Below are 27695 nucleotides of genomic sequence, written 5' to 3'. Positions count from 1 at the left end.
GTAAAAATAGATATTATCTCCTTTTAAAAAAATGGTTAAGCAACTTGCTGTAGATCACATAGATAATAATTGAAAAAACTAGGATTTGAACTCAGATCTAAAGCTTATGCTGGTTCTACTATACTCCACTGCTTCAGTATGAGACCTTTACTCATATCTCTTGACCAGATCCTTTTGGAATGCCCATTATGTGAAATGCACCATAGTTGACGCTGAGATAATAGCAACAGACCTGAAACCTTTATGAACCTTACATCTCTTCACAGGACAGATGATAAATAAATATTTGTTGAATTAATTACAGTGAAAGGCATTTTCACAGTGAAGAAGACTGAGGTGGACTAACCAAAGATTGCAATATTCTTAGTCTGATCCAAAGGGAGAAGAAAGGAACAAAAAAGAGAAAGATCTTGTAAGTACTAAGAGCCCAGAAACTTTGTCATATTGTTAATGCCCCTAGAAGTCCAAAGGGCCAGCTGTCTCAGAATTAGTTACAGATTATACAAATGTTTACTAATATAAAATCAAATAAAGATTATGGCCCTAACTGGTTTGGCTCAGCAGATAGAGCGTCAGCCTGTGGACTCAAGGGTCCCAGGTTCGATTCCGGTCAAGGGCATGTACCTTGGTTGCAGGCATATCCCCAGTGGGGAGTGTGCAGGAGGCAGCTGATCGATGTTTCTCTCTCGTCGATGTTTCTAACTCTCTGTCCCTCTCCCTTCCTCTCTGTAAAAAATCAATAAAACATATTTTAAAAAAAAAAAAGATTATGAAGGTGTTTCCACGAAGGTTTTAGACCAAGGTTTGGAAAACTTTTATTCCTAAACTTTGCTGAACTGAGAACTCTAATAAGCATATAAGTTTAAAAGCAAGCAATAAAGAAACTCTAATTGTCTGGTTTTATGTTTTGCTTTTAATTTTAGAAAGAGGAAAGGAGAGGAGAAGGGGGAGAGAGAGAGAGAGAGGGAGGGAGAGAGAGAGAGAGAGAGAGAGAGAGAGAGAGAAAGAAAGAGAGAGAGAGAGGCAGGCGGAGAGACCAGTGTTGGTTTAGGTTTTCGATATTAGTCAGCATGAGGTTTGGGTTGCACCTCGCTGCCATCTTCCCCTTTTTATATCCCCCTTTTCAGGGCCACCTCCACTTCCCCCATCTCTCTCCTCTAAATGATTGAGCTTTAGATCCTCAGCCTGGCTTGCATCTAGCTTCCCGCTCCACTTCTCCCAGTGCGCTCATGGCAGGTGACACAGGTCAGCTCCGGGGTCGTAGAACACTCACTCCACCCGTCTTCGCCAAGGCAGCTTCGAGGTTTGCGCCCCCAGGGCCCGCTGACCAATGGGCAAGCTCGAGTGCTGGAACGCGACTCGCTATTGGTTGGCCGAGCCATGGTGAGAGGTGGTGCGGTGCCCGTTCTCGCCAAGGGTGAGAGCTGTGGGCGGTTGTTAAGGCGACCGTTCGTGACGCAGCGCCACCAGGCCGAGCCGCCCCCAGATGATTGGCTGGCCGATCGGACGATCCTTTCTCATTGGCCGCGGGCTCGGCTGGCTCCGAGCGTGCGTAAGCTGAAGGTTCCTTCCGCTCCCCGTCTCCGTTGACTGGAGACAGGCGGAGCGCCGGCCGCGGGGTTCGGTGACCTCTAGTGAGATCAGGAGGTGAGGCGGGCGGTGGCCGCGGAGGGGATCGGGACGGCGGGGAGCGGGGGAGCGGTGGCCCGGGGGTGGCATTCGGGCCGTGTTGGTGGCCGTTTTCGAGCTCCGCCAGGCCTTGGGAAGGGGCAGGTGGCATCTCCTGTGGACCAGACGAAGCTGCGGGGGTGGCTTTCCGGGGGGCCAGCCCCTGTCCCTCGGGGACTTGGATTAGATGTCCTTGAGGCGCGGCCGGCCGCGGCCCGACACCTCTGCCGGGGGAGCCCGGGAGCCAGGCTGGGCCTGAGCGGAGGGCGGCGGTCGGCGGTCGGCGGGGCGGACCAGCGTTTGCCGGCCCTGCTTGATCTAGGCGGTGCTGGCTGCGCCGTCTCGATCATTGAGATGAAAGGGTGCCCGGAGGGTGACCTGGGAGGCCCCTCGATTCGAGAAATGCTGGGGGCTGGGGGGCGGCCCGGCCCGCAGCTCGCCGAGTGCGCGCTGGAAGGTCCATCCGGTGCCGGTGCCCACGCCCAGGCGGTGCTGTTCGTCAGCACCTTCCTCAGTGATGTGGCTTCATTTTCCCGGCGCCAACTACGGGCCGGGAAAAAACTGTGGGTCTGCAGAGATGTGTTCGCTTATTGCCAGGAGAGACGGGTTGAAGATGCGGAACCCAAGGACTTAAAGGATTCTTCTTTTCTTTCTTATTCTTATTTTATGTATGTATGTATGTATGTATGTAAGGGGCGTAGACTCCTTATTGCCGATGTCCTTTAGTCCAAACCTTTGGGTTTTGCGGAATTATATTGGGCTTTAATTAGGAAAAACCTACCTTGGAGGTTCAAATATCGAACAGTTAGATTTCTGCGGTAGGAGAAGGTTGCTGTGTACTCCATCTTATATGGTGGATTGAACTAGTCCAGGGCTGGAGGACATGCCTTCTCAGGTTTGGTGCTGAAAAGTTATAGGAAACATTGCTTCCAGGCCATGCTAAATAGTCGTGCATAATGTCAGCATCTTCCGATGTAGAAAATGTATTTTTTGTTTGCTCGTGAATTTGTTTTTCACTCCATGCAGTGAAAGACACTGTATGATTTAGAGGCGGTCTAGCAAAGGCCTGGAGTGTACATTGGGGATGGATAGATTGGACTTCAAGGACCTGCTTGGTTGTAGTGTCTTTTCAAGATTTATGATAAGCTTGCCATTGAGGGGAAATGGGAACTAGTAACACGAAGGTTTAAAAAAAATTGTGCAAAGGTTACACCATTAACATGAAAACTCAGCGTGTGGCACGAGCATTTCAAGAGAAAGTGTGTGTGTGGATGTGTGCGCTCTTTTTATTCTTGTATGATCCAGTTTATAGTCCACGGATAATCAGGTATACAGGATGGGTCAAAAGTAGGTTTACTGTTGTTCGTATGGGAAAATAACACAATAATTAATAAAAATATAATAATAAGCTCTGTTCCACAGATTCACAACTGTAAACCTACTTTTGCCCCACGCTGCATATCAATATCCTTTTAGGTTGATCCATATGAAATTGCTGATATTTGAAATTTGACTTTTTTACCTACAAAAATAGCAGTTTCATATAGTTCCACTTAATACGTTGTCAAAACTGTGGAGCTCTAGCTTTATAAGTGAATAAAAAGATGTGACTTAGAAGCATGTAGCATATACTAGAATTGAGTGTGGAATCCATGCTTCCTGATTTCCAGTGCAGGAAATTATTTTTTCCCTAGGATACTAGGTTGAATGCTAGATCCTGTTGGAACTAAAAATGGCTGAGAATAAGACGAAGTACTACTTAACTTCAAAGAAGCAACATACACAGCAATTAATTTGAGAGCAGTGTAAGCTAGTGTATAATCAAATACTGGAATGTGTAGCACAGGTGGAGTGCTGAGGGGGAGGAAGGAATGAGGATGCCAAAGCATCCTTTTCTGCAGTTGGCCATGGTAGGTGGTTTCGGTAGCATACTGGAGTAGAGCTTGAGGATTCCATTGAATTTAAATTATCCACTCTTTTGAAAAACCTTGTGAAATGTTTGTATCACACTTCAGTCCGAATAAGCAAGGCATACATTGCCTGTTTAACTTGATGTTTAAAGTAAATTTTATTTTTATTGCAGCATGGCATAAATACTGCCTATTGAATTTGCATGAGCCGACCTGTAGCCTGCTGGTGCCACTTGCAACTGCTGATGAAGGTGTAAGATTGGATTCCATGGCATTTAAATGCTTTGCATAATCACAGAGAAATGGGGAGGGTGCTCATGAGAAATGAGTTTACAGTTATGGTTACTTTTGACACACCTTTGTATATTCCATTACTCAGTTTGTATTTCCAAATAGGTCAGGTTCTCTGTGTTTAGGTATGGTTTAAGGGATCATGTGTAATTCTTTTCCTGAATGTTGCAAAGATGACTTTACACCCAGGAAAGAAATGTCACAGAATTGACAGTGCTACCATGAAATCTTTTTGAGGGAAAATATAATGTGCCGAATATATAATTATAGGTTAATAATGCTAAACTGATTTGTGATCAAATTGGGGTCCCTTCTTGCTAGTGGCTTAGATTTTAATTCAACTGAATTAACTTTTTAATAGTGAAGGATATGTTGACTTGATAGGGATTAACCGAAATTGAAGGGTTTTGGGAGAGGAAGTGTTACAAATCATTTTAACCTGGTTTTGACTCCCCTTGATTTTTTAGATTGCTTTGCAGGTGTGTTTTTGTTTTGTTTTTTAATATAAGAAAGAAGTTATGTGATAGAAGACCATCATGAAATACTAAGTCTCTTGTGAGACTTTTGGTTGTTATAAAGTAGGGTTCAAATCTAAGATATGATTAATAATCTCCAATACCTTAAGGCCAGCTCCCTGCTAATTTAATAGAAAGTATTTATGTTATTGTTCATTTTCCACAATAGAATATAAAATGTAGCCTCATTCTCCACCTCATCTCCCTGTAATATATTCCCTGAATACTCTGCATTCAGCCTTTTGACTGGGGGCTGAGAATGGTGGGGGATTATGTTCAGATCTTAGTGACTTAAAAAAAGTAATCTTTATGTCTGTTTCAAGATGTGTCAATAAAATAGATGCTACTGCAGTTTAAGAATTTATTTTTAATTAAGCAGATATTTGTTGAGCAACTGCTATGTATGAGTACAAGTGCTAAGGATAAAATGAAAGGGGAGAAGGTTGAAAAACATGAATAAACACAGGCAGATGCATGACACATTTATATATCTTAGTGACTGCCAGCTTTTTAAAATGGAGATCCACAGTACAAAATACATGTAATGTTAGAAGCCAGTACATAGTCATGTATGTATAGTTTCATGAAACAGAAAGTTTCGAGTAGTAATGCCTACCCGTACTATATTTCTTTCCCAGAGCTATTTTTTTTCTATTTTATTTTATTTTAAAAATGTTTTTTTTTCTGACTCAAAATTGATTTCTTAATTTAATTGATCCAGTGACTTGTACTTAGAAAACCACGTATGGTTTCTATGTAAAGAATATAGAGGAATGCAGTGAGAGATGTTTGCTTTGCTCTCTTTAGATAGATTTGGTCCCTTTATATATATTAACTAGAGGCCCAGTGCACAAAAATTTGTGCACTTGGGGGCGTCTGTTAGCCCAGCCTGTGCCCTCTTGCAGTCTGGGACCCCTCGGGGGATGTCCACCTGCTGGCTTAAGACTGCTCCCCGGGGGAGTGGGCCTAAGCTGGCAGACAGACATCCCTCTGGCAGCCCGGGAGCCCTCGGGGGATGTCCACTTGCCAGCGGGGAGCAGGTGTAAGCTGCAGTCGGACATCCTTAGCGTTGCTGAGGAGGCGGGAGAGGCTCCCGCCACCACTACTGTGCCGTCAGCCTGGCTTGTGGCTGAGCAAAGCTCCCCCTGTGGGAGCGCACTGACCACCAGGGGGCATCTCCTGCATTGAGTGTCTGCCCCCTGGTGGTCAGTGTGTGTCATAGTGACCAGTCATTCCCAGTTGTTCTGTTGTTAGGGTCAATTACATATTACCCTTTTATTATATAGGATGCTTTCTTTACCTTAATTTTTTGCCTTTTTATTTTCTGTCTTCAATGAATGAATCATTTTCTTAGTTATCACCATAAATGTGAGATTCATTTGAATTTTTGCTAGTGTCAATCAGCTTACATTTTAAATCTTAATTTTAATGGATTTTTATGAGTAGTCAATATTCTGTATCATAAGCATTAATTTTAGAGTAAAAAGTAAGACTTGCAAGTTCCTATATTAGAGTTCAATGACTGTATTAGTTTTTTGTTTTTTAAATCAGAATATCAAAATTGTTATTATTTAGCCAGCAAACATGGGGAAGTTTAATCATAGTAGTGGTAGATCAAAATTACCTATATGTTCTGTGGGGAATTTTTGAATGCTATAGACACATACTTTGGTCAGCCATCCTCTTCTTTCAGTAATGTAGCATTTTGATTAGCTATAAAAGTTTGGTTTGGGAAAAGACTTTTCTCTGGTAATGACAACATTAGGAAGCTAAACATCATTTGGCTAGTGACATTATATATATAGTGACATCCAATATATATATTGGATGGAATGTTAAAGTGTAATGGGCCCCTTTCTTTAGGGGCTTTAAACTAAGATCATTTACAGGACACTCAAGGAGTAGATTCTTTGGTATTTTTACCTTTTGCATAACCAGAATGTGGAGAATGAAGAGTGTGCTTATATGCATTTTACATTAGGATAATTAGAAAATTAATATGAATAGTTGTTTCTCACTTTTGTTTTCTGCTTTATTGCTCTCCTTGGCTCAGATAATATCAAGGGCTGAGATATTTATTTGTTTTGACCTTAAATGCCTGAATTCATACAATTATAAGAAATAGCTGTTCTTAAGTTAGTTGCTAGTGAATAATAGAGGATATAAGTGTTGTGAGTAAAGAAGTAATAACAGTGATCTTATTTTGGTTTTTATAACTATTTTCCAAAATTATAAGGAGCACTATCAAATAGTGTTATTCAAATGTATAAGATACTGTGCATACAATAGCAGGGTTTATAACATTTTTTTTTCCTAAAAATACAGTCAGCTGTATACTAATTATTCATACTTGATATTCCTTTCAGGATCCAAGTATTCTGTAGCTACAATGTTGTCAAGACTTTTCCGAATGCATGGCCTCTTTGTGGCCTCCCATCCCTGGGAAGTCATAGTGGGAACAGTGACACTGACCATCTGTATGATGTCCATGAACATGTTTACTGGCAACGATAAGATCTGTGGTTGGAATTATGAGTGTCCAAAGTTTGAAGAGGTTTGTGAAATTAATTCAATATTGGCTCAAGAAAATTACACTTTCAACTTCTAAAGAGTATCTTATCTTCTTTTAGAGACCATATAATCAAAAAATTGAGTAAAATATTTTAGTATTTATGAACTTAACCTCAAATTTTCATTTACTTATGTAGTATGAAAATGTATTTGACACACTCTTCTTTTGCCTTTCTCTACACAAATGGGTGTAATTGACTCTACTTGAGAAATACAGCTTTTATAACTGACTAACAATGAGTGTTTGGCTTAAACAGTGGATTGTTTAAAAATTGGATTTAATTTTTTTTAAAATATATTTTATTGATTTTTTACAGAGAGGAAGAGAGAGAGAGAGAGAGTTAGAAACATCGATGAGAGAGAAACATCGATCAGCCGCCTCCTGCACATCTCCCACTGGGGATGTGCCCCCAACCCAGGTACATGCCCTTGACCAGAATCGGACCAAGCCTACGCTCTATCCCACTGAGCCAAACCAGTTGGGGCAGATTTAATTTTTGATTCGCATATTTAATATTTTTATTTGACTTGTACTGTGCCTATACTTATATTATCATAATATGTAAACGAATGATATTTTATCATAATATGATGCATACAAAATAAAAATTCTTATTTTTGAGTGCTTATTTTAAAAGCTATAGCTATTGTGATTTTTTTTTTTTTTTGTCTCTCCCAATAGGATGTTTTGAGCAGTGACATTATAATTCTGACAATAACACGATGCATAGCAATCCTGTATATTTACTTCCAGTTTCAGAATTTACGTCAACTTGGATCAAAATATATTTTGGGTAATCATTTCATACATTTAACTTCCTTGTGTGCCATCAGATTTTTTTGCTGTGGAAATACACCTGGTCAAATCATGTGTATGGAAATGTATGTATTGCTTAATGTGTGCTGCAAGCACACATTAATTTTAATAATTTACTTTCTTTTTATTGGGAGTTAGACTTTCTAGTATTTAAGACCTTAATAATTTGGAGAAAATAATAATTCTTTCAGAATATTGATAAGTCTGTATTTTTTTTATGTGTGTAATAAAGGATGAAATTTTTCAGTTTGTTCAATTTTGTCATTTTAGGTATTGCTGGCCTCTTCACAATTTTCTCAAGTTTTGTATTCAGTACAGTTGTCATCCATTTCTTAGATAAAGAATTGACAGGCTTGAAGTAAGTATTTAAAGCATAAATACACTTTTTTCAAAACATTTTTATATTTTTTCAAAATATAGTAAGAACTTAAAGTTGTAATATAAATTTTCAGAAGTTTTAGAAAATACAAGGAAAGTTTTCATGCAATCTTTTAGCTATTTTTAAAACTTGTTAACATTTTGGTATATATCCTTTGCCACTTTTTTAATACTTAAAGAAAACTTCTGAGATCATCTATAATAATAAAAGTGTAATATGCTAATTAGACCAGACAGCCTAACGACCTTCTGGATGAAGCAGGGGCTGCGAGGGCTGAGCCCCTCGCAAGAATTTTATGCATCGGGCCTCTAATCTATATATACTGCTTTATAACTTATGCCTACTAAATCGTTTATCAACATCTTTGCATTTCCTTAATACTAAACTAAATTATTTGTAGTGGCTGTCTAATATTCCTCTGTATAAATACATTGTAGTTTATTTACTTAACCTTGTATGGCTGGATTGTTAGGTTATTTAATTTTTTTATTAATAAAAACACTGTTGAATGTCTTTGAAGCTAAATTTTTGTTTATATTCATGGTCATTTTCTTAGGATACATTCTTAGGAATGCGATAGTGGCTGTGTAAATTTTAAGTACTTTTGAGTGCTATGTTTTGCAAATTTACTCTCCAGTATGGTTGTTTAGTTTATCCTCCCACAAGTCATGATAAATGAAAGAAAATTATATTCTTCTTCCCCCACCCCCCCATGCTAAATCAAGGCGACATTGTTTACTAAAGATGCTGTTTGGTATAAAATTAGCAAAAGGTATTTCTGAATAAATATATTTACACTTTTAACAAATGTTTTGAATAACTAAAATGTTTAGCTTTGTCAAAGGAATATAGGGTATATACTTTTTGTTTTGCAAAAAAAGTACACATAAGATCATACAATGTAAGGGGGGAAAAGTTTTGTTTTAGAAAGAATTTTTTAAGCCATATTTTTCCCTCTGTTAAATGCACCTCATTATCTTGTGTGTTGTTTTTTTTTTCCAGTGAAGCTTTGCCCTTTTTCCTACTTCTGATTGACCTTTCCAGAGCAAGTGCACTAGCAAAGTTTGCTCTCAGTTCCAACTCACAGGTAAGTATTATTTATGACACAGATGTTAATAGTATTCCTTTTTTTTTTAGTTTGTTTACATTAATAAGAAGGGTTAATAGAGTTTCTTCATAGTCTAAGATTTAGGAATTGCCTACAATTGTAAGTTCAATTATCAAGTCCTAAGACTGGTCTTCTTAAGTGGCCTAGGAATTTTCCCATTTATCTAACAACTCAATTATAATTCCATAGCTTCTGGAATTTGGAATCTTCCCCGTTTTCCTTTTTGAAGGTTTCAGAAATTAAAGTTATATTTTGGATTTTTGGATAAGTAAGAGTACGTACCTAATAAAACACAGGATAGGACCATGGAAGAGAGTCTCAGTAGATTTATTTCTAACTCTTTTGAAAACTAGCATTATTTCCCACCTAAAGTTTTCTCTTGGTGTTCATTAGTCACTTTAAAGAACCTAACATTTTAACAATCTTTCATTAGAGTATCTGAGTATAAAATAGCATGTACTAAAAAAAAAAACAAAACATGTATTTCTGCCTTGATTTTATAATTTGAGGAATAGTTATGATCTTTTGAGCCAAGGATATGATTTAGATTTTATAATACTAACATGGTCTCCAAAATTTTGCAACTAAGAACTTCTGTCAATGGTAGCCAAAATATAAAATGTTGTAAAATTTAATTATATGAGATTTAAATGGCAGGATTAATGCACGACTTCACAGGAATCTTTGCAAGAAATATCTTATTCAGTGGAAAGGGAAAGCAGGGCACTGTATATGTTTTTTGTTTGTTTTTAGTCCACTGTACTATTAGTGTACTTTGCATTTAGAATGCCTATTAGTTATATCATATTGTATATTTTATTCTTTGCAAATAAGTTAGATTTCAGTGGAAGCCCTAGCATGCTCCCTAACATTTTTTAAGTTGTTTTGGGCCTTACCCTCATCGATGTGTTTGGTCTTTGTTTTAGGATGAAGTAAGGGAAAATATTGCTCGTGGAATGGCAATTTTAGGCCCTACGTTCACCCTTGATGCTCTTGTAGAATGTCTTGTGATTGGAGTTGGTACCATGTCAGGTTTGTAAGCAATTTTTAATATAGTTCAAAGTAAGTTTTTAATAAAGAGGGAAAAAAGAACATCTTAGATTGCATTGGGTTATTATTAAATCCTGACTTTTAAAAGTCTGATAACACTCTTAAAATTTTTGATTGTGTGAGTATGTGGGTATATTTGACCTCTCTGTCTGTTAGTTTTAATATAAACTTAGTAGCAGGTTACTGATTTATTTTTCACTCTTGCCATCTTTTTCAGTGAACCTTCCTTTCCATGACTTTGTCTGTGGTGCTTTTATTCTTTGCTTTGTTTGTATTCGAAGGCTTTTCTGGAAAGCACCTTCCAGACCCTGCTGTTGCCTATACTAAATTAGTGACTTGGTTCCTTATGTATTACTGTCATGTAGAGATAGTATAAGAGTCAGGAGTTGTCGGCCCTGGCCAGGTAGCTCAGTTGGTTAGAGCGTCTTCCTGGTATGCCAAGGTGTTACGGGTTTGATCTCCGGTCACGGTACATGGAAGAAGCAACCAATGAATATATAAACAAGTGGAACAACAAATTGATGTTTCTTTCTCCCTTCATTTCCCTCTAAAATCAATCAAATTAAAAAATATATTTTTTTAAGTTGGGAGTTGGTTAGAGGTTAGATTCTCCTAATAGGATGGTAAGAAGATTTAGTCAAACAGTATGTAGTATATCTAGTTGGAGAGGAGAGAATTAGATGTTAAATATCAAACACAGGACTCTGTTATAAAGGACAAAAATTATGGTCTGGCTTGGAATTTTGCCAGAATGAATATATCGTGCTGTTGTGGAGGTTTTCTAAATCATTGAATAATTTTCTCATGTAGGCCAGATGTAGTTAACTCCTGTTACCGTATATTTTCTAATACCTTAGTGCCCTTAATAAGGGGCTTCATTCTTTCAGAAATAAATTATCTAAGTTGTTGTTTTTTTGTTAATCCTCACCTGAGGATTTTTTTCCCATTGCTTTTAAGAGAGAGTGGGAGGGAGGGGAAAAGGGGAGAGAGGAGAGAGAGAGAGAAAGGAGAGAAACATCGATGTGAGAGAAACACATCCATCTGTTGCCTCACACACTCCGACCGAAGCTAGGGAGAAACCCAGGTACAAGCACTTGACCAGAAATTGACCCCGTGACCCTTCGGTGTACAGTCTGAGGCTCCAACCATCGTGCCACACCAGCCAGAGCAAATTAAGTTGTTTTTTTTTAAAAATATATTTTATTGATTTTTTACAGAGAGGAAGGGAGAGGGATAGAGAGTTAGAAACATCGATGAGAGAGAAGCATCGATCAGCTGCCTCCTGCACACCCCCTACTGGGGATGTGCCCGCAACCAATGTACATGCCCTTGACCGGAATCGAACCTGGGACCCTTCAGTTGGCAGTCCCACGCTCTATCCAGTGAGCCAAACCAGCTAGGGCTAAATTAATTAAGAATAGTTAGTTGTTGTTATTAGTTGAGGTCTCTTCACTAGGTAGTGTATAAAAAATATAATGTTTTGCCGAACCGGTTTGGCTCAATGGATAGAGCGTTGGCCTGCGGACTCAAGGGTCCCAGGTTCGATTCCGGTCAAGGGCATGTACCTTGGTTGCGGGCACATCCCCACTGGGGGGTGTGTAGGAGGCAGCTGATCGATCTCTCTCATCAATGTTTCTAACTCTCTATCCCTCTCCCTTCTTCTCTGTAAAAAAATCAATAAAATATATTTTTAAAAAATAAAAATAAATAAAAAGAATATGTTTCCTTTTTTTTAGTTTTTTATTTCAAGGAAAACGATCTTAAATATAATGTTACATGCAATAAACATTAATATCTCAAAAATGATTTTAAATATGATGTTACATGCAATAAACACTAATTATTTAAGAAAAATGATCTTACATATAATATTACATGCAATAAACATCAATATTTCAAGAATAAAAGGATTTTAAGTATAATAATATTACCAAAACTTTACTAACATAGTATGATATCACAAAAGTTGTAGGAAATATTAAAATTCTGCAAATAACAGGATTCTATTATATTCTAGAATATTTTTTCCCCTTTGGCTCTATTTTTGTTTATCAGTTCATTGTTGTTCATTATATTCCACAAATAAGTGAGATCGTATGATATTTATCTTTCTCCGTCTGGGTTATTTCGCTTAGCATGATGCTTTTAAAGTCTATTTTGTCAGATGTATTGCTACTCCAGCTTTTTTTTTTCTTTTCCATTTGATGGAAAACTTTTTTCCATCCCTTCATCTTCATCCTGTGTGTGTCTGTTGTTTTGAGATGGGTCTCTTGTAGGCAGCATATAGTTGGGTCATGTTTTTGTATCCATCCAGCTACCCTACACCTTTTGATTGGAGCATTTGATCCATTTACATTTAGGGTTATTATTGAGAGATACTTATTTATAGCCATTTAATTCTGTATGGCTAGGTTTCTCTCTTTGTTTCTTCTCAGCAATCCCTTCAGCATTTCTTGTAATGCTGGCTTGGTCGTGGTGAACTCCTTTAGCCTTTTTTTGTCTAGGAAGCTCTTTATTTGACCGTCTATTTTGAATGATAGCCTTGCTGGATATAGTAATCTTGGTTTCAGATCCTAGCTTTCCTTTACCTTGAGTACTTCATGCCATTCCCTCTGGCCTGTAGAGTTTCTGATGAGAAATCAGGTGTCAGCCTTATGGGAACTCCTTTGTAGGTAACAGTTTTCTTTTCTCTTGCTGCCTTTAAGAGTCTCTCTTTGTCTTTAATTTTTGGCATTTTAATTATGATGTGTCTGGGCATGGGCCTGTTTGGGTTCTTCTCTTTTGGGGTTCTCTGTTCCTCCTGAACTTGTGTGACTTTTTCCTTTACCTGGTTAGGGAAGTTTTCTGCCGTTATTTCTTCAAACACCTTCACTATTCCTTTCTCCCTTTCTGCCTCTTCTGGCACACCTGCTATTCTATTATTGTTACATTTCACATTGTCCCACAGCTCCCTTAAGCTGTCCTACGGTTTTTTAATAGTTTTTTTTTTTCTTTTTGGTTCTCTAATTAAGTGATATTTTCAACTCTGTCTTCCAACTTACTGATTTGATCCTCAGCTTCCCCTAATCTGTGTATTCCTTCCAGTGTGTTCTTTATTTGTGCAATGTCATTCTTTATCTCAAACTGTTCTTTTTTCATAGTTACTATATCTTTTTTCATACTGTTGAGCATTTTTAACATTATTACTCTGAACTCTGTTTCAGATAAATTTCTTATCTCTGCTTCATTTATCTCTTCTGGAGAATTCGCTAGTTCTTTCACTTGGAGGTTGTTTCTTTGTTTCCTTATTTTGGTTGTCTGCTTGGGTTTGTGCCTGTTTTAGGTAGATCCTCTATACCTCTCAATCTCTAGTGCAGAACAGTGTTAAAGGCTGTCTCTGACTAATTGGATCAGGCTAAGACTCAAAGCCTTCAGAGACTGCCTCTGCCTACTGATTAATGGGATTTTTAAAAAATATATTTTATTGATTTTTTACAGAGAGGAAGGGAGAAGGATAGAGAGTCAGAAACATCGATCAGCTGCTTCCTGCACACTCCCCACTAGGGATGTGCCCGCAACCAAGGTACATGCCCTTGACCGGAATCGAACCTGGGACCCTTGAGTCCACTGAGCCAAACTGGTCAGGGCCAGATTAATGGGATTTGACTTGATTTGCCCCTAGGCAATTGTCCTCAGGTGTGGTGAGAGTTTTTTCCAACAGGGTTGGGGCAGTTGCTTCTGCCTGGAGGCTAATTGTTATTTTAATCTCTTAAGTGGCCCCAAGGCAGATGTCTATGTGGGAAAGATGTCCTCCGCTGTGTGAGGGAATGACCCAGCCCAGTGTCTGCCTTCTGAGCTCTAACCCCGACTCCCCAGTCCTGGGTTCTGCTCTCACAGCTCCAGTCCACTTCACCCTCCCTCTGCCAGAGCACAAGGTGGATGGCTCCACAGGGAATTTTTGTGTGTTGGTCCTTTAGGAGGGTGCCTGAACTTTGTTGCCACTCCCTGGCAGACAGCACCCCACTGCTTTTCACAGCTACATGTTATGTTGGTACCCTCCTCAGTTTGGTGCTTTCTGCTGGGGAGCCCAGCTTCAGGATTAGATCCCGGAGTTCTCAGTGGCACCCCCCACGGCTGAGATATCTCTTCGAGACTTCAGTTGCCATCTGTGGGTGCCCAGCCAGCCCTTCGCGCCTCCACCCCTCCTACCAGGCTCTATGCAGTCGCCACCTTCGGTCCTTGGGTATCAGGGTTCTCTCCTGTGAGTTTTCCATTGATTATTCAGGAAGCCTTTCCATATTTCAGTTGTAATTCCAGCTTGTTCCTGGGAGCATGTCTGTGTAGCATCCTCCTACTCTGCCGCCATTTTTAATCTTCCTCATTTTATTCTAAAAATATGATGTTTCTTAAAACTTTCTGAAGGGTCAATTTTGTTCAGTTATTTAATCTGTCATTCAACAAATTTTATTTTGCAAAGAGGATATTTTTAAAAAATGTACCTTCTTTAAAATTTTTTTGGTTAAAGTTCTGAGTTTTTGACAAATATATAGTCATTTAACCACCACCACAATCAAGAAAAATGTGTTTGATTAGGTGAAAACATACCTTTGATTTTATTCAAGCAAAAGTATATAAAAAGATGAAGAGGATCAGCCAGGAGCTAGTAGTAGGCCATGAAACCAAGGATTAATCATTTGAAACTTATATGGAAAGCAGTGGAAACTAATGTGGCAAGTACGGTTGTGAGTTTTGTCACAATAGGTCAGAGAAGTGGACAAAAGAAGTGATTAGATTTATAGTTGGAGAAGCCAGTCAGGAGACATTTACAGCTATACAAATATGGTATAATAATCAGAGATTTGGCTAAAGGAAAAAATAATAACAATAAGGAAAAGGACAGGTTTAACACATTAATCTGTAGGGTTAGGAAATAACCCTTTAGAAAGCCATTAAAAAGGAAAAAGTCTTTGCTTTCTGGAATATATAGATAAGTGCTCTTTGTATGGTAGCAATGCCTGGAGAACCTATGGCAACAGCAGTAGTTACTGTTGTACAGAGGGAAATAGGAGATCGCCAAGATGTAAAAAGCATTGGTGAAGTATAGTTTTCATGGTCTTGGGTTTGAAAAGATTAAATTTGACTGTTATTTAAAACAGGTTATTCATAATCCTTTTGTTATTGCCATTTTGTATTCTCTTTAATTTCCATATTTGGGAGTAATTGCTATAGATTTTTTTTAAATACAATATATGCTCTTGTTTTATTATTTAGTCATGATTTATTGCAATTCAGAAAATAAAATAAAACTGAGGTTTTTGTATTATATTTGTCGGCAATTTTTGTAGGAAACGGGAATTTTTAAATTTATATTTTAAAACATTTTTATATTTAATATGAGTGATGTTTTGTATTTGAAAAGTGAGGGAGTAGGATTTGATTATATAAAATCTTTTCCAGCTCTATAATTTTGTTACCTTCTATTTGAGAAGATTACTAAATAATATCTTAAACATTTTGAGTTACCTTTTGGCATCATATCATTTTTCAAACAGAGCAATAAAATTAACCAAAATTATAAGAACATCAATAGGTACTACAGAGGCTAGATTGAAATGAGAGTTCAGTAGTACACATAAAATACTTACTATGAAAAAAATATATTTATTATGATACTATGTCAGGAATCACTTAACTGGCAGCAGCATGTTTTACATTTAAAAAAAGTCTTTGGGCCCTAACCGGTTTGGCTCAGTGGATAGAGCGTCAGCCTTCTGACTGAAGAGTCCCAGGTTCGATTCCGGTCAAGGGCATGTACCTTGGTTGCAGGCACATCCCCAGTAGGAGGTGTGTAGGAGGCAGCTGATCGATGTTTCTCTCTCATCGATGTTTCTAACTCTCTATCCTTCTCCCTTCCTCTCTGTAGAAAATCAATAAAATATATTTAAAAAAACAAAAGTCTTTGGTCTACAGGTAAATTGCTTTTATGTTAACAAGTAGAATTGGATCAGTAATATAAAACTGAAGGGTTTGCTCCATTAGATATCCTTATTTCAAAACAGTATTTTTAAAAAGGAGATTTCAACTGTATATTAAATGCTCCCATAATGCCTGGCGTTGTGATTTTGGGGACATGGGAGAAGACAGTTAATTCCTCTGTGCTCTCAGGCCTGGCATCACCTCTGAGTTCCTAATTCTTTTTCCAGTAGATAACAAGGAGATAACATACTAACATTTTCATATATTTGTCTAACTATGGGAAGAGTCCTTGTGATGTATACAGCATCAGAAATGCACATACTTCATTAATTATACATTTAATTTTTCTCTTTCCAGGGGTACGTCAACTTGAAATTATGTGCTGCTTTGGCTGCATGTCAGTTCTTGCCAACTACTTCGTGTTCATGACTTTCTTTCCAGCTTGCGTTTCCTTGGTTTTAGAGGTAATTGCAGTTCTTACTACAACATTAATAGACGAGTAATACTTCTCATTGTATCACTTCATCTAAATAAAATTAATACCTTCTAATGTAACACTGACTTACTTTGTAGCTTTCTCGGGAAAGCCGCGAGGGTCGTCCAATTTGGCAGCTCAGCCATTTTGCCCGAGTTTTAGAAGAAGAAGAAAATAAACCGAATCCTGTTACTCAGAGGGTTAAGATGATTATGGTAATTACATCGCTTTCTTCCTTCACTATCTTCTGTTCCAATGTCATACTCTGCTTTTCAGTTCTATTTTTCTTTGTCATCCTATAATTTTTGGCTTTCTCTGATTTTCCTCTTCCCTTTTCTTAACTTGTTTCTCAGAGGCTCCTGGTCTTTCTTAGTGTCTCCCCTAAACAGATTTTTCAAGTTTCCCCACTTATCTCTCACTGAAAACCTGTTCTTTGGAATGTGTTCAGTAGTTCAGTGAGGCCAATACTTTAGTCATGTAGCAAGCTTGGGGCTTTTCATTCCTGTACCGGGAGGCCAAGAAAGATAGTATATCTTGTTATTCAATTGCTAAGGATGAGAAGCTTAGGTTTTATTGATATATAGAAGATACATAATTTTTTAAAAACTTTATTTCAGTCTCTAGGCTTGGTTCTTGTTCATGCTCACAGTCGCTGGATAGCTGATCCTTCTCCTCAAAACAGTACGGCAGAAAATTCTAAAGTTTCTTTAGGATTGGATGAAAATGTGTCCAAGAGAATTGAACCAAGTGTTTCCCTCTGGCAATTTTATCTCTCTAAGTAAGTTCCCTGAGACCTACTTTGTTGTATATTAATCTTGGTACTCTATGCTTCTGAAAGTTTAGGTTATGCCTTTATATTTTTGAGTAATTTAATTTGCTTTCTTTTATTTAGAATGATCAGCATGGATATTGAACAAGTTATTACCCTAAGTTTAGCTCTCCTTCTGGCTGTCAAGTATATCTTCTTTGAACAAGCAGAGACAGAATCTACACTTTCATTGAAAAACCCCATCACATCTCCTGTAGTGACCCAAAAGAAAGTGCCAGATGATTGCTGTAGACGTGACCCTATAGTGGTCAGAAATAACCAGAAATGCCATGCAGTGCAGGAGGAGACAAGGACAAACAAAGAAAGAAACGGTAATTTCTTAGTCTCTTCATTTTCTATTCTTAAAATGCTGATTTGTCAAGAAGTTGAGTCAGTTTTAAAACTTAGGTTCGGTGTAGTGAATTTTCTTTTGATCTCTTGAACAGTTGAGGTTATAAAACCCTTACTGGCGGAAACTGACACCTCACACAGAGCTACATTTGTGGTTGGTAATTCCTCCTTGCTCAATACTTCACCGGAATTAAGGACACAGGAACCTGAAATCGAACTTCCTAAGGAGCCTCGGCCTAATGAAGAATGTCTACAGATACTTGGGAATGCAGAGGTGAGGAAAATAAAATAAACTCAAAGCTTGATATTTGCCTTAAGAAAAGGAGTTTTTTTAGTAAAGGAAGGAAGGAAGTTATAGCGACTAAGTACCTACTAAGTTCTAGGCACTCGTTGCATGGTTTGCAGGTATTGATCTTATTTATGCCCCACAGCCTGTGAGATTAGTGGAATTATCCCCATTTTTTTGATGAGCAAGCTGAGGCTCCAGGAGGTTTAAGTATTCCCCAAAGTAATACACCTAGGAAATGGTAAAATTGGGTTCACGGGTTCAAGATTTACTGGCCTAAGAGTCAGCAGTCTTTCTACTTTATTACTGCTGTGATTATTGTATTCTCATATGTGTGGTGAGGCCTAGAAAAGGTTTAACATAGAAATGAGCCTCAAAAATAGAAGAAAACTTTTTGTTTTTAAAGTAAGCTTGTTGCTCATGAGGAAGTTTATTTTCCTTTCTGAGATTTTAACACGGTTCCCACCTACATGACCATATGAGTCCACTCATGCTTTAGTGGGATATTGTGTTCTAGACATACCTGCTTCATCTGGTTCATTAATTTATGTACGAATGAGTGAGAATAGAGTTATGTTTGTTTTCTTTACCACTTTCCTTTCCCATTCCTATTAACATGCATATCAATATCTCAGCTGTCTTCCTGTATTTAGGGTTAGCAAAACCTATAGGGTAAGTGTCAGAATTTTTAAATTATGGATATTTTCCCTGTGGACCTTCTTTGCTAAATTTAGTGTTTTGGTCTTACATTTGTTTGTCACATTTTTATGGAGAATTGTCTTTCATTTTGATAATCCTATTTGTTCCTAAATTATCTTTAGAATTCCATAGTCCTTTAGGTTCTCCTCTTGTGTTAGTTCTATTGAGAGTATTATTTGCATTAAATGGTTTATTTAGTATGAATAATATGAAGTGCAGTTCTTCAGTCTTTTGTCATCACTCTCCCTCAACTCCTTCCCGTTTTTATTTTTTCATTTCTTTAGAAAGGTGCAAAATTCCTTAGTGATGCTGAGATCATCCAGTTAGTCAATGCTAAGCATATCCCAGCTTACAAATTGGAAACTCTGATGGAAAACCATGAACGAGGTGTATCTATTCGCCGACAGTTGCTTTCCAAAAAACTTCCAGAGCCTTCTTCTCTCCAGTATCTACCTTACAGGGACTATAATTACTCCTTGGTATGTTACTTTCTTGATTTGAGAAGGTTTGCTTTGTAACTTTTTAGTTTTATAGCTTTAGTCTTTAGCTTTTTAGTTTTGTTCATATATATATATATATATATATATATCTTTATTGATTTCAGAGAGGAAGGGAGAGGGAAAGAGAGAAACATCAATGATGAGAGAGAATCATTGATTGGCTGCCTCTTGCAGTCTGCTACTGGGTACCAGGCCCGCAACCCAGGCTTGTGCCCTTGACCAGAATCGAACCTGGAACCCAGCAGTCCACAGACTGACGCTCTATCCACTGGGCCAAACCAGCTAGGGCTAATTTTGTTCTTGACTAGTCTTTTATATTTACATAGTTTTTATAAAATATTTTCCTTTTTTAGTAAGTTTACTGTAATTTTGTATTCTGCTTATGATATAGGTCATAGAAATTAAAAATATTCTTCCTGTTTTATAGTCATTACTCAAATATTTTAGTATCTTAAAGACTATTTATTTATTAATTTATTAATTTATTTATTTATATATAAATCAGAGCTGAGATTTTCTTTTTAAATATATTTTATTGATTTTTTTACAGAGAGGAAGGGAGAGGGATAGAGAGTTAGAAACATCGATCAGAGAGAAGCATCGATCAGCTGCCTCCTGCACACCCCCTACTGGGGATGTGCCTGCAACCAAGGTGCATGCCCACAACCAGAATCGAACCTGGGACTCTTCAGTCCCCAGGCCGATGCTCTATCCAGTGAGCCAAACTGGCTAGGGCTCTTAAAGACTTTTTAAAGAGTAAATAAAATTTTGTTGAAAATTACACTAAAGGGTTAAGTGAAGAAAGTTATTAATGACAAGAGTGTTATATTTGCAATACAGATTTTCACTAGGTGTCTGACTTTACCTTTTAGGTGATGGGAGCTTGTTGTGAGAATGTTATTGGATATATGCCCATCCCTGTTGGAGTGGCGGGACCCCTGTGCTTGGATGGAAAAGAATTTCAGGTTCCAATGGCAACAACAGAAGGTTGTCTTGTGGCCAGCACTAATAGAGGCTGCAGAGCAATAGGCGTAAGTTGGCATTTATATATTTGCCTGTTTTAGGCTACACTCTAGGCAGGTGATGGGAAGAGATTGGGGACAATAAGGGACACCTTTTGGGATAAGCAGAAGTGTTTTCAGAATTAACATGTGCTTCTGTAACATACTCTGCATAGCTTGGTGGGGGTGCCAGCAGCCGCATCCTTGCAGATGGGATGACGCGTGGCCCAGTGGTGCGTCTGCCCCGTGCTACTGACTCTGCAGAAGTGAAAGCCTGGCTTGAGACACCGGAAGGGTTCACAGTGATGAAGGAAGCATTCGACAGCACCAGCAGGTGTGTGTGTGTGTGTGTGTGTGTGTGTGTAAGTGCATTTATGTTCATTTCAGAAGCAGTACCATCTTCTTTGATCACTAAACGTAATTGTTAGCATATTGCCAGCTTAAAATGATCTAAAATATCTACCTTAAATTCATTCATTCAACATTAATAATATTAATGCTTGGTTTGGGGTAGGGGAGCAGAATGTTAATCCTAATGAATACCTCTATAGAGGTAACTTAGAAAACTATAGTGTGAGCTGGTAAGTTTGTGTGTTGATTTTATAACGCTCACTTCGATCAGACTGTTATTTGCCCTACAAGAGCTTTGACTTAGCCTTGCAAGTAGGCAAAATTGCCTGAGAACATGATTTTGGAAGCAGGATAGAAGTAAATATTAGTATAGTAGATTTACTTTGAATACAGAAAATTAAATTTATAATGAAGCATAAACAGTACAAATGATAACCTTGCTATAGTTCAAGCTTATATGTTTGTTTTTGTTTGGACTTTTAAAGTTTATCTATGATGAAACGATTGTCTATAGCCCTCCCTTCTTGCAGCATATAAGAATGAGAGAGTTGATAACAGTATTCTAATATAATGTTTAAAGAAGAAAATACATTAATAAGTAATCTCCATGGGGTTTCTCTTACAAATAAAATGAACCAACAAAACTAGATTTTTAAGATAACTTCCAACTTCTTAAAAAAAAACTTGCTTCTTTTGTTGACAGGTTTGCACGTCTACAGAAACTTCATATGAGTGTGGCTGGGCGTAACCTTTACATTCGTTTCCAGTCCAGGTCAGGTGATGCCATGGGGATGAACATGATTTCAAAGGTGAGCATGGGTCGACTAGAACAGAACTTGCAGGAGTGTCCCAGCAAAGGGGAGCTCAGAGACAGAAGTGGGGCCAGCCTCGCTGTCTATGTAATGCCCTCCTGTACTTTGAATATTATACCACATACATGTGCTACTTACTCAAAGAGTTAATTGATTGACAGATTTTTATTGAAAAGTAAATACTGATTCATGTAACTCATTATGTAAATCAGACATTTATTGATTGGTGGTGTTTGTTTGTATTTGATATATTTAATTTAGATTTGGCATTATACACATTCTGGGTCTATTTAGAGGGCATGGGCAGTCTAGGAGTTAGCACTTTAAAACTTTGTCTTATAAACCTTGAAAGTTGACCTCTTCTGGAGACTTTAAGTCTTGTGTTTAAGAGGCCAAGCTCATGTACATAGTCCATTTATTTTAATTATCTCCTATAAGAAGCTTGTGTATGGCTTACATTTTATTCTACTGGTATTTGTAATTTACCAGACACAAATGTAACATGTTAAAGTTAGTTAAGTTAGTAAAATTTATTTTTTGGTTTACTTGTTTGTAAGTACTATTTGGAAAGAGAATGGACAGTGACTAAATGCATACCCTTTAAAAATTGCCAATAAACAGTATACAGAGGTTCCTAAAACAATTAAAAATATAATTACTATGATCTAGCAATTCCACTTCTGGGTATTTATTCAAAAGAATTCAAAGGAAGGTCTCAAAGAGATAATTGTACACCCTGGTTTATGGCAGCATTATTCACAATGGCAAAAGGGTTGAAGCAGCCCAAGTCTCCATTGATGGATGAATGCATAAACTAAATGTGGTGTACATATGCAATGGAATCTTATTTACCCTAAGGAGAAAGGAAATTCTGACGTGCTAGGTATGCATGAACTGTGAAGTTCCCTGCTAATTGAAATGCTCCGGTTACAGAAAATAAGTCTGTATGCTTCCCATGTAGGAGGTAGACTGGTAAATTCATAAAGATGGAAAGTAGGATGGCGATTGCCAAGGGCTGAGGAGAAAGGGGAATGGGAGTTATTTAATGGGTAAGATAAAAAGAGTTCTGGAGATTGGTTGTACAACAATTGGATATACTTAAAACAATTAAACTGTAAACTTGAAATTAGTTACGGTGGTAAATTCTGTGTTATATGTATTTTAGCACAATTAAAAACCATTTTTTTTAATTTCCCACAAATATGTTTTAGGTTATTGAGGTGTGAGTTAACTGCATTAATTTCACTTAATTGGAAATCATTAGAAGTCTTATTTATATTTCGTGTAATATAAATTCCATCAACTTTCCATTTACAACAAGATTTAATGTCTGACCTCTCCTTCCAGGTTTAGTAAACTGGGCTTTTAGTAACAATTTAACAACCATAAGAAGGAATTTATTAAACATTGATCATGGGTTGGGTAACTTCCTCCCCAGTGACATGAATATGAGTATTATATTCTCATTGAGTATTTTTTAATATTCTCATCTACATTCTAATTATCAGTCACTACAAAGAAGTTTGTTTTCATACCTAGAAAGAACCATTAGGAATCTATAGCTGATTGAGAAATTACTTTTGTGCTCAGTTTCTTTATAGTTATTGTATTAGAAGTTAAGATTATTAGTTACTGTACTTAGTATTAGTACCAGATACAAATAAAGCCTCTGATCTGTAAGTAACTGCACTTTAATGTAATTTTTCTTTGTTTGTTTGTTTTGTTATTGTTAATAGGGTACAGAGAAAGCACTTTCGAAACTCCATGAGTATTTCCCTGAAATGCAGGTCCTGGCAGTTAGTGGTAACTATTGTACTGACAAGAAACCTGCTGCTATAAACTGGATAGAGGGGAGAGGAAAGTCTGTTGTTTGTGAAGCTGTCATTCCAGCCAAGGTTGTCAGAGAAGTGAGTGATTGGATAAATGTTCTATTAGTTTTATATAAAAATTGGAGAAAGGAATGGTAACATTCTAAGTTTAATATATGGGGGTATGTTTTCGTTAAAGATGACTGTTTTATCATATCTTGCCCATCTGTCCATGGCATTCACAGGAGCTGTTACTCTTTTTATTGAGGACAGGGCTTGAATGGGGCCCCATCTGAACTTCCTTGTTTTCTGGGGGCACAGAAAGATAGATATGGGGACACACCCCTGAATCTTGTGGGGGAGATGTAAAATGTGCACAACTCTGTTTTCTAGGTGTTGAAGACTACTACGGAAGCTATGATTGACGTCAATATTAATAAGAATCTGGTGGGCTCCGCCATGGCCGGGAGCATCGGAGGGTACAATGCCCATGCGGCCAACATTGTCACTGCCATCTACATTGCCTGTGGGCAGGTGAGGGCTCCAGCCGCCACTGCTTTTCTCTTTAGTTCTCAGTGAGAGAAGTTTATACTTTTCCTTTTTTTCCCCCCCCAGGATGCAGCACAGAATGTTGGTAGTTCAAACTGCATTACTTTAATGGAAGCAAGTGGTCCCACAAATGAAGATTTGTATATCAGTTGTACCATGCCATCTATAGAAATAGGAACTGTGGGTGGTGGGACCAATCTGCTCCCACAGCAAGCCTGTTTGCAGGTATGAAGTGACCTCAAGTCTAATTCTCACTGAGATTCTGTGTTTCTACCTGACACTGCATATGACTCACCTCTATATTTTAGTTGGTCTTTTCATTCTTTTGTTTTCCAGCAGCCTAGTCCAAGTACGTATATGTTCAGGCATATGCTTAAATAGAGAAAGTAGATTAAGAGGCAAATAAATGTTCATGTACCCTGAGTAAGTACACTGCCAGCCAGGCGGTGGATGTATGTTAACTATGGTGTATACATTGTAAATCTTGGAAGTTTAGTGGAGTCTAGTTCGATTCTGCTGCCATTGTCGTTGCCCTTATTTAGTTGATTGAGTAGGAAATTGTTGCCATGACTTGAAGGGTGAGTCCTGCTGTTTCTCTCTCTCTGACTGCAGATGCTAGGTGTTCAAGGAGCATGCAAAGACAATCCCGGGGAAAATGCCCGGCAGCTTGCCAGAATCGTGTGTGGTACAGTAATGGCTGGGGAATTATCACTGATGGCAGCATTGGCAGCAGGACATCTTGTCAAAAGTCACATGATTCACAACAGGTAAGACTTAAAGATTTATTTAACATGTTTTCCTTGTACTCAAAATATGCATTAGAAAAACCTGGTATTCAGCCATGGCTAGTTAGTTGGAACATCATTAGTGGCTCAGTTAGTTGGAGCATCGTCCTGTGCACTGAAGGGTCATGGGTTCAATTCCCGGTCAGGGCACATTCCCAAATGTGGGTTCAATCCCTGGTCAGGAGGCAACCAATCGATGTTTCTCTCTTTCTTTCCCTCTCCCCTCCCCTCTCTCTAAAATCAATAAACATATTCTCAGATGAGGATTTAAAAATAAATAAATAATAAAAACCTAGTACTCAGCTACAATATTTCTAACTTAAAATTCTGCATTCTTGATATTTTGTATATCTCTGTCTTTTTTCCCATAGGTCAAAGATAAATTTACAGGACCTCCAAGGAACTTGCACCAAGCAGGCCGCTTGAATAAATAGCCTGACGGTTCTGAACTGAAATACGGGTGTTGGGTTCTAATGGACTAACATAAAATCTGTGAATTAAAAAGCTCAATGCAGTGTCTTGTTGAGGATGAATAGATGTGATCGGTGAGACGGCTGCTTGGTGTTTGGCTCTTTCAGAAAGGTCTGAGGTCCTTCCCATGCAGCTTCCTCAGCTCTGAAGACAGCTTAGTGCTTTCCATGCTGTGTTCTTTGGGAAGATCTCTACATGGATATTATGCTTGAAAGCGTCACAGATGGTCATCAGCAGCTCACTTCTGAAAGAGAGCACACGCTGGAAAAAAGTGTTTTCTTTTGATGAAATTCATGGAGTTCATGGTGTGAGATTGGCCCTTCCCCCCAAAACCCCCCACCACCAAGGGTTGAAAATGGGTTTTTAAATTACACTGTAGCTGACAAAACTCCTGATTTCATAGTTAATTTATTAAGCCTGGGTTGTAGAACTTTAAGAAATAAGAGCTAAGTTTATTTTTTGTAAACTAATACTTCATTTGGTGCTGGTCTATTTTGATTTCTTTTGGGGTAGCCAACATGATTCTTCAGAAGATGACCTGCTTTCTTCAAGGGAATATTACTCTTATTCCCCAACTACAGAATCATGTGCTAAGCAGTGCTAAATAGTTCTCAATCAAGAAAACAAATCACTGCATTTATACCTCTGCAGGCTATTTGCTCAGAGAGATCTCTTGTCAAAATGTAAATGTTTGTCTAGATTGGCTATAACATATCTTTGAACATAAGGCTTTAAGAAACAGAATTTTGTGCTCTTTATTAAAGATACCAGAGCTCTTAATTTTGCTTAGACTAGTGATTTTCAACCTTCTTCATTTCATGGCACACATAAACTAATTGCTAAAATTCAATGACACACCAAAAAATACTTCTCTTGCAGATCTGACCCCAAAAAAGGTATAATTATGATTTGTTCACATGAGACGGCTGTTGTTGTATTGGCTATTGTCAATATTTTATTTGGCAATCTAAGGGAAAAGAGGTCAGTGCCCCTGACTAAATAGTCAGGTACTGCATGTTTTAAAAATTCTTGTAGCACACCGGTTAAAAATCGCTGGCTTAGATAAAGATGACTCTGTTTAACAACATACAACTCTGTGACCCCTCTCAAAACTCAGAGTGGAAAATAAGTTTGAAAGAAAAATACGATTTCATTCATCAACTTTAATTTCTTAAAAGAAAAATTTATTTAGCTGAAAATCTAGTTTCTTGTAAAGAATTGTATAAAATCTACATATGTTGTAATAGAACCTCATGCTAGGAATTTATTGAAAGTGTTCAATAAATAAATAAAAATCAACTTGTATACTGATAAAACACTCTAAGCTTAGGCCAGAGACAATAGTGTTCTTTAATGTTGCCAGGAAACCCTGGCATGCTTGTGGAGCCTAATGCAAGGGGAAGTCAGGTTTCAGAGCCAGTGAAGGGAAGGTGCCGTGTGAATGGCCCTGGAAAGTGCTGTGTTCCTGTGGCCAGGAGGTTGGTGACTTCATACAGGCTCTTAAATGGACCCATAAAAGCTCTTAGCTTTCTCAGGGGGTCAGCAGAGCTGTGGGATCTTCATTTTTTTAATGTACAAGTTTTGTATAAGTAATAAAGAACTCTTTATTTTGTATTACACCTAATGCTTCAAGTGTTGGTCTTGGAGAGCTGATGGCTTGTGTAGAAGATGGACTCTGAGAAACATTCCAGCAATGCCGTGGCAGCGCGGAGAGCCTCTGAATGATTGTGTCTGCAGTGTTGTGGAAGTTGTCTGTAAACTTGAAATTGCTTCTGACCTTTTCATAGACGTGGCAGTGAAAAATACGTTGCGTCTTCATTTTGGTGACTATAACCAATATTGTCTTGCTAAATTAATGTTTTGTACAATTACTACATTGTATACATTTTGTTACACTTTTTTCCAGTTCCAGTAAATTATGAAAAGGAAGTTAATACTGTGTAAGCAGTAACCTTTTTTGTTTGGATTAACCCTCAGCCTGAGGCCTGGAAGCTTGTAAAGTCTGGCCAGGGTGGTAACCTATTTCACGCTAGGTGTCATGACCATTCATTGTTCTCCATTGTATTCTCCAACTCTGCAGCGTTAATGGCGGGCTGCTGTTGCATGTATATTAAAATTATCTTCCTTATACTTAGAGAATTGGATTAGTTGAGATTTATCATTTCAACTCAACCACTTTTGGATATTGGGGTGTGAGGGTTAGTTGAGAGGAAGAGGGCATAAAGATTGGGCAGCCAAAACCAAATAGCCATTGCAGGTGTGCTTTTAAGCTGTTATCAGCTGAATTGGAGAGTATAGCGTTGGCCTCTTTAAAAACTGATTCCCATTTATTTTCAATTGACTACACTTCTGCTGTAGTTAAGAGGTTAAAAGTATGTGTGAGCTTCTAAGAACAAAAGCCCATATAATAGAGAATCAGTTTGAATTTTTCTTCCCAGATGACATGTGATCACTTGTAGAGCCAGTCCCCCTCTACTCCCCAATTCCCCTCCCAGATTGGAGCAAGTTAGATAGGCAACAGTGAAGGATTTTCAT

At 38.0% G+C, this 27695-nt stretch overlaps 1 protein-coding gene across 3 annotated transcripts; it reads left to right on the top strand.

Annotated features, from left to right (window-relative positions):
- The first annotated feature begins 1494 nt into the window (after positions 1-1494).
- HMGCR (3-hydroxy-3-methylglutaryl-CoA reductase) lies at positions 1495-27290 on the top strand. 3 transcript variants are annotated; one of them, XM_014451613.2, is made up of 21 exons: positions 1558-1647; positions 3752-3829; positions 6751-6938; positions 7638-7749; positions 8043-8130; positions 9154-9238; positions 10186-10291; positions 16622-16728; positions 16838-16954; positions 17357-17517; positions 17632-17879; positions 17994-18172; positions 19168-19362; positions 20256-20414; positions 20561-20718; positions 21439-21544; positions 23284-23454; positions 23749-23889; positions 23971-24129; positions 24517-24671; positions 25061-27290. In XM_014451613.2, exons 3-21 carry the CDS (start codon positions 6774-6776, stop codon positions 25113-25115), a joined length of 2667 nt encoding a protein of 888 aa, XP_014307099.1. In that variant the 5' UTR covers positions 1558-1647; positions 3752-3829; positions 6751-6773; the 3' UTR covers positions 25116-27290. The 3 variants fall into 3 exon arrangements, with proteins under 3 accessions (XP_014307105.1, XP_006081382.1, XP_014307099.1); XM_006081320.3 differs by lacking the exon at positions 3752-3829 and having other exon boundaries at positions 1496-1647; XM_014451619.2 differs by lacking the exons at positions 3752-3829; positions 19168-19362 and having other exon boundaries at positions 1495-1647.
- Positions 27291-27695: the final 405 nt, after the last annotated feature.

Source organism: Myotis lucifugus, unplaced genomic scaffold (genome assembly GCF_000147115.1).
Source record: "Myotis lucifugus unplaced genomic scaffold, Myoluc2.0 scaffold_0, whole genome shotgun sequence".
Lineage (NCBI taxonomy): Eukaryota > Metazoa > Chordata > Mammalia > Chiroptera > Vespertilionidae > Myotis > Myotis lucifugus.
This window is presented reverse-complemented; position numbering and strand designations above follow the sequence as displayed.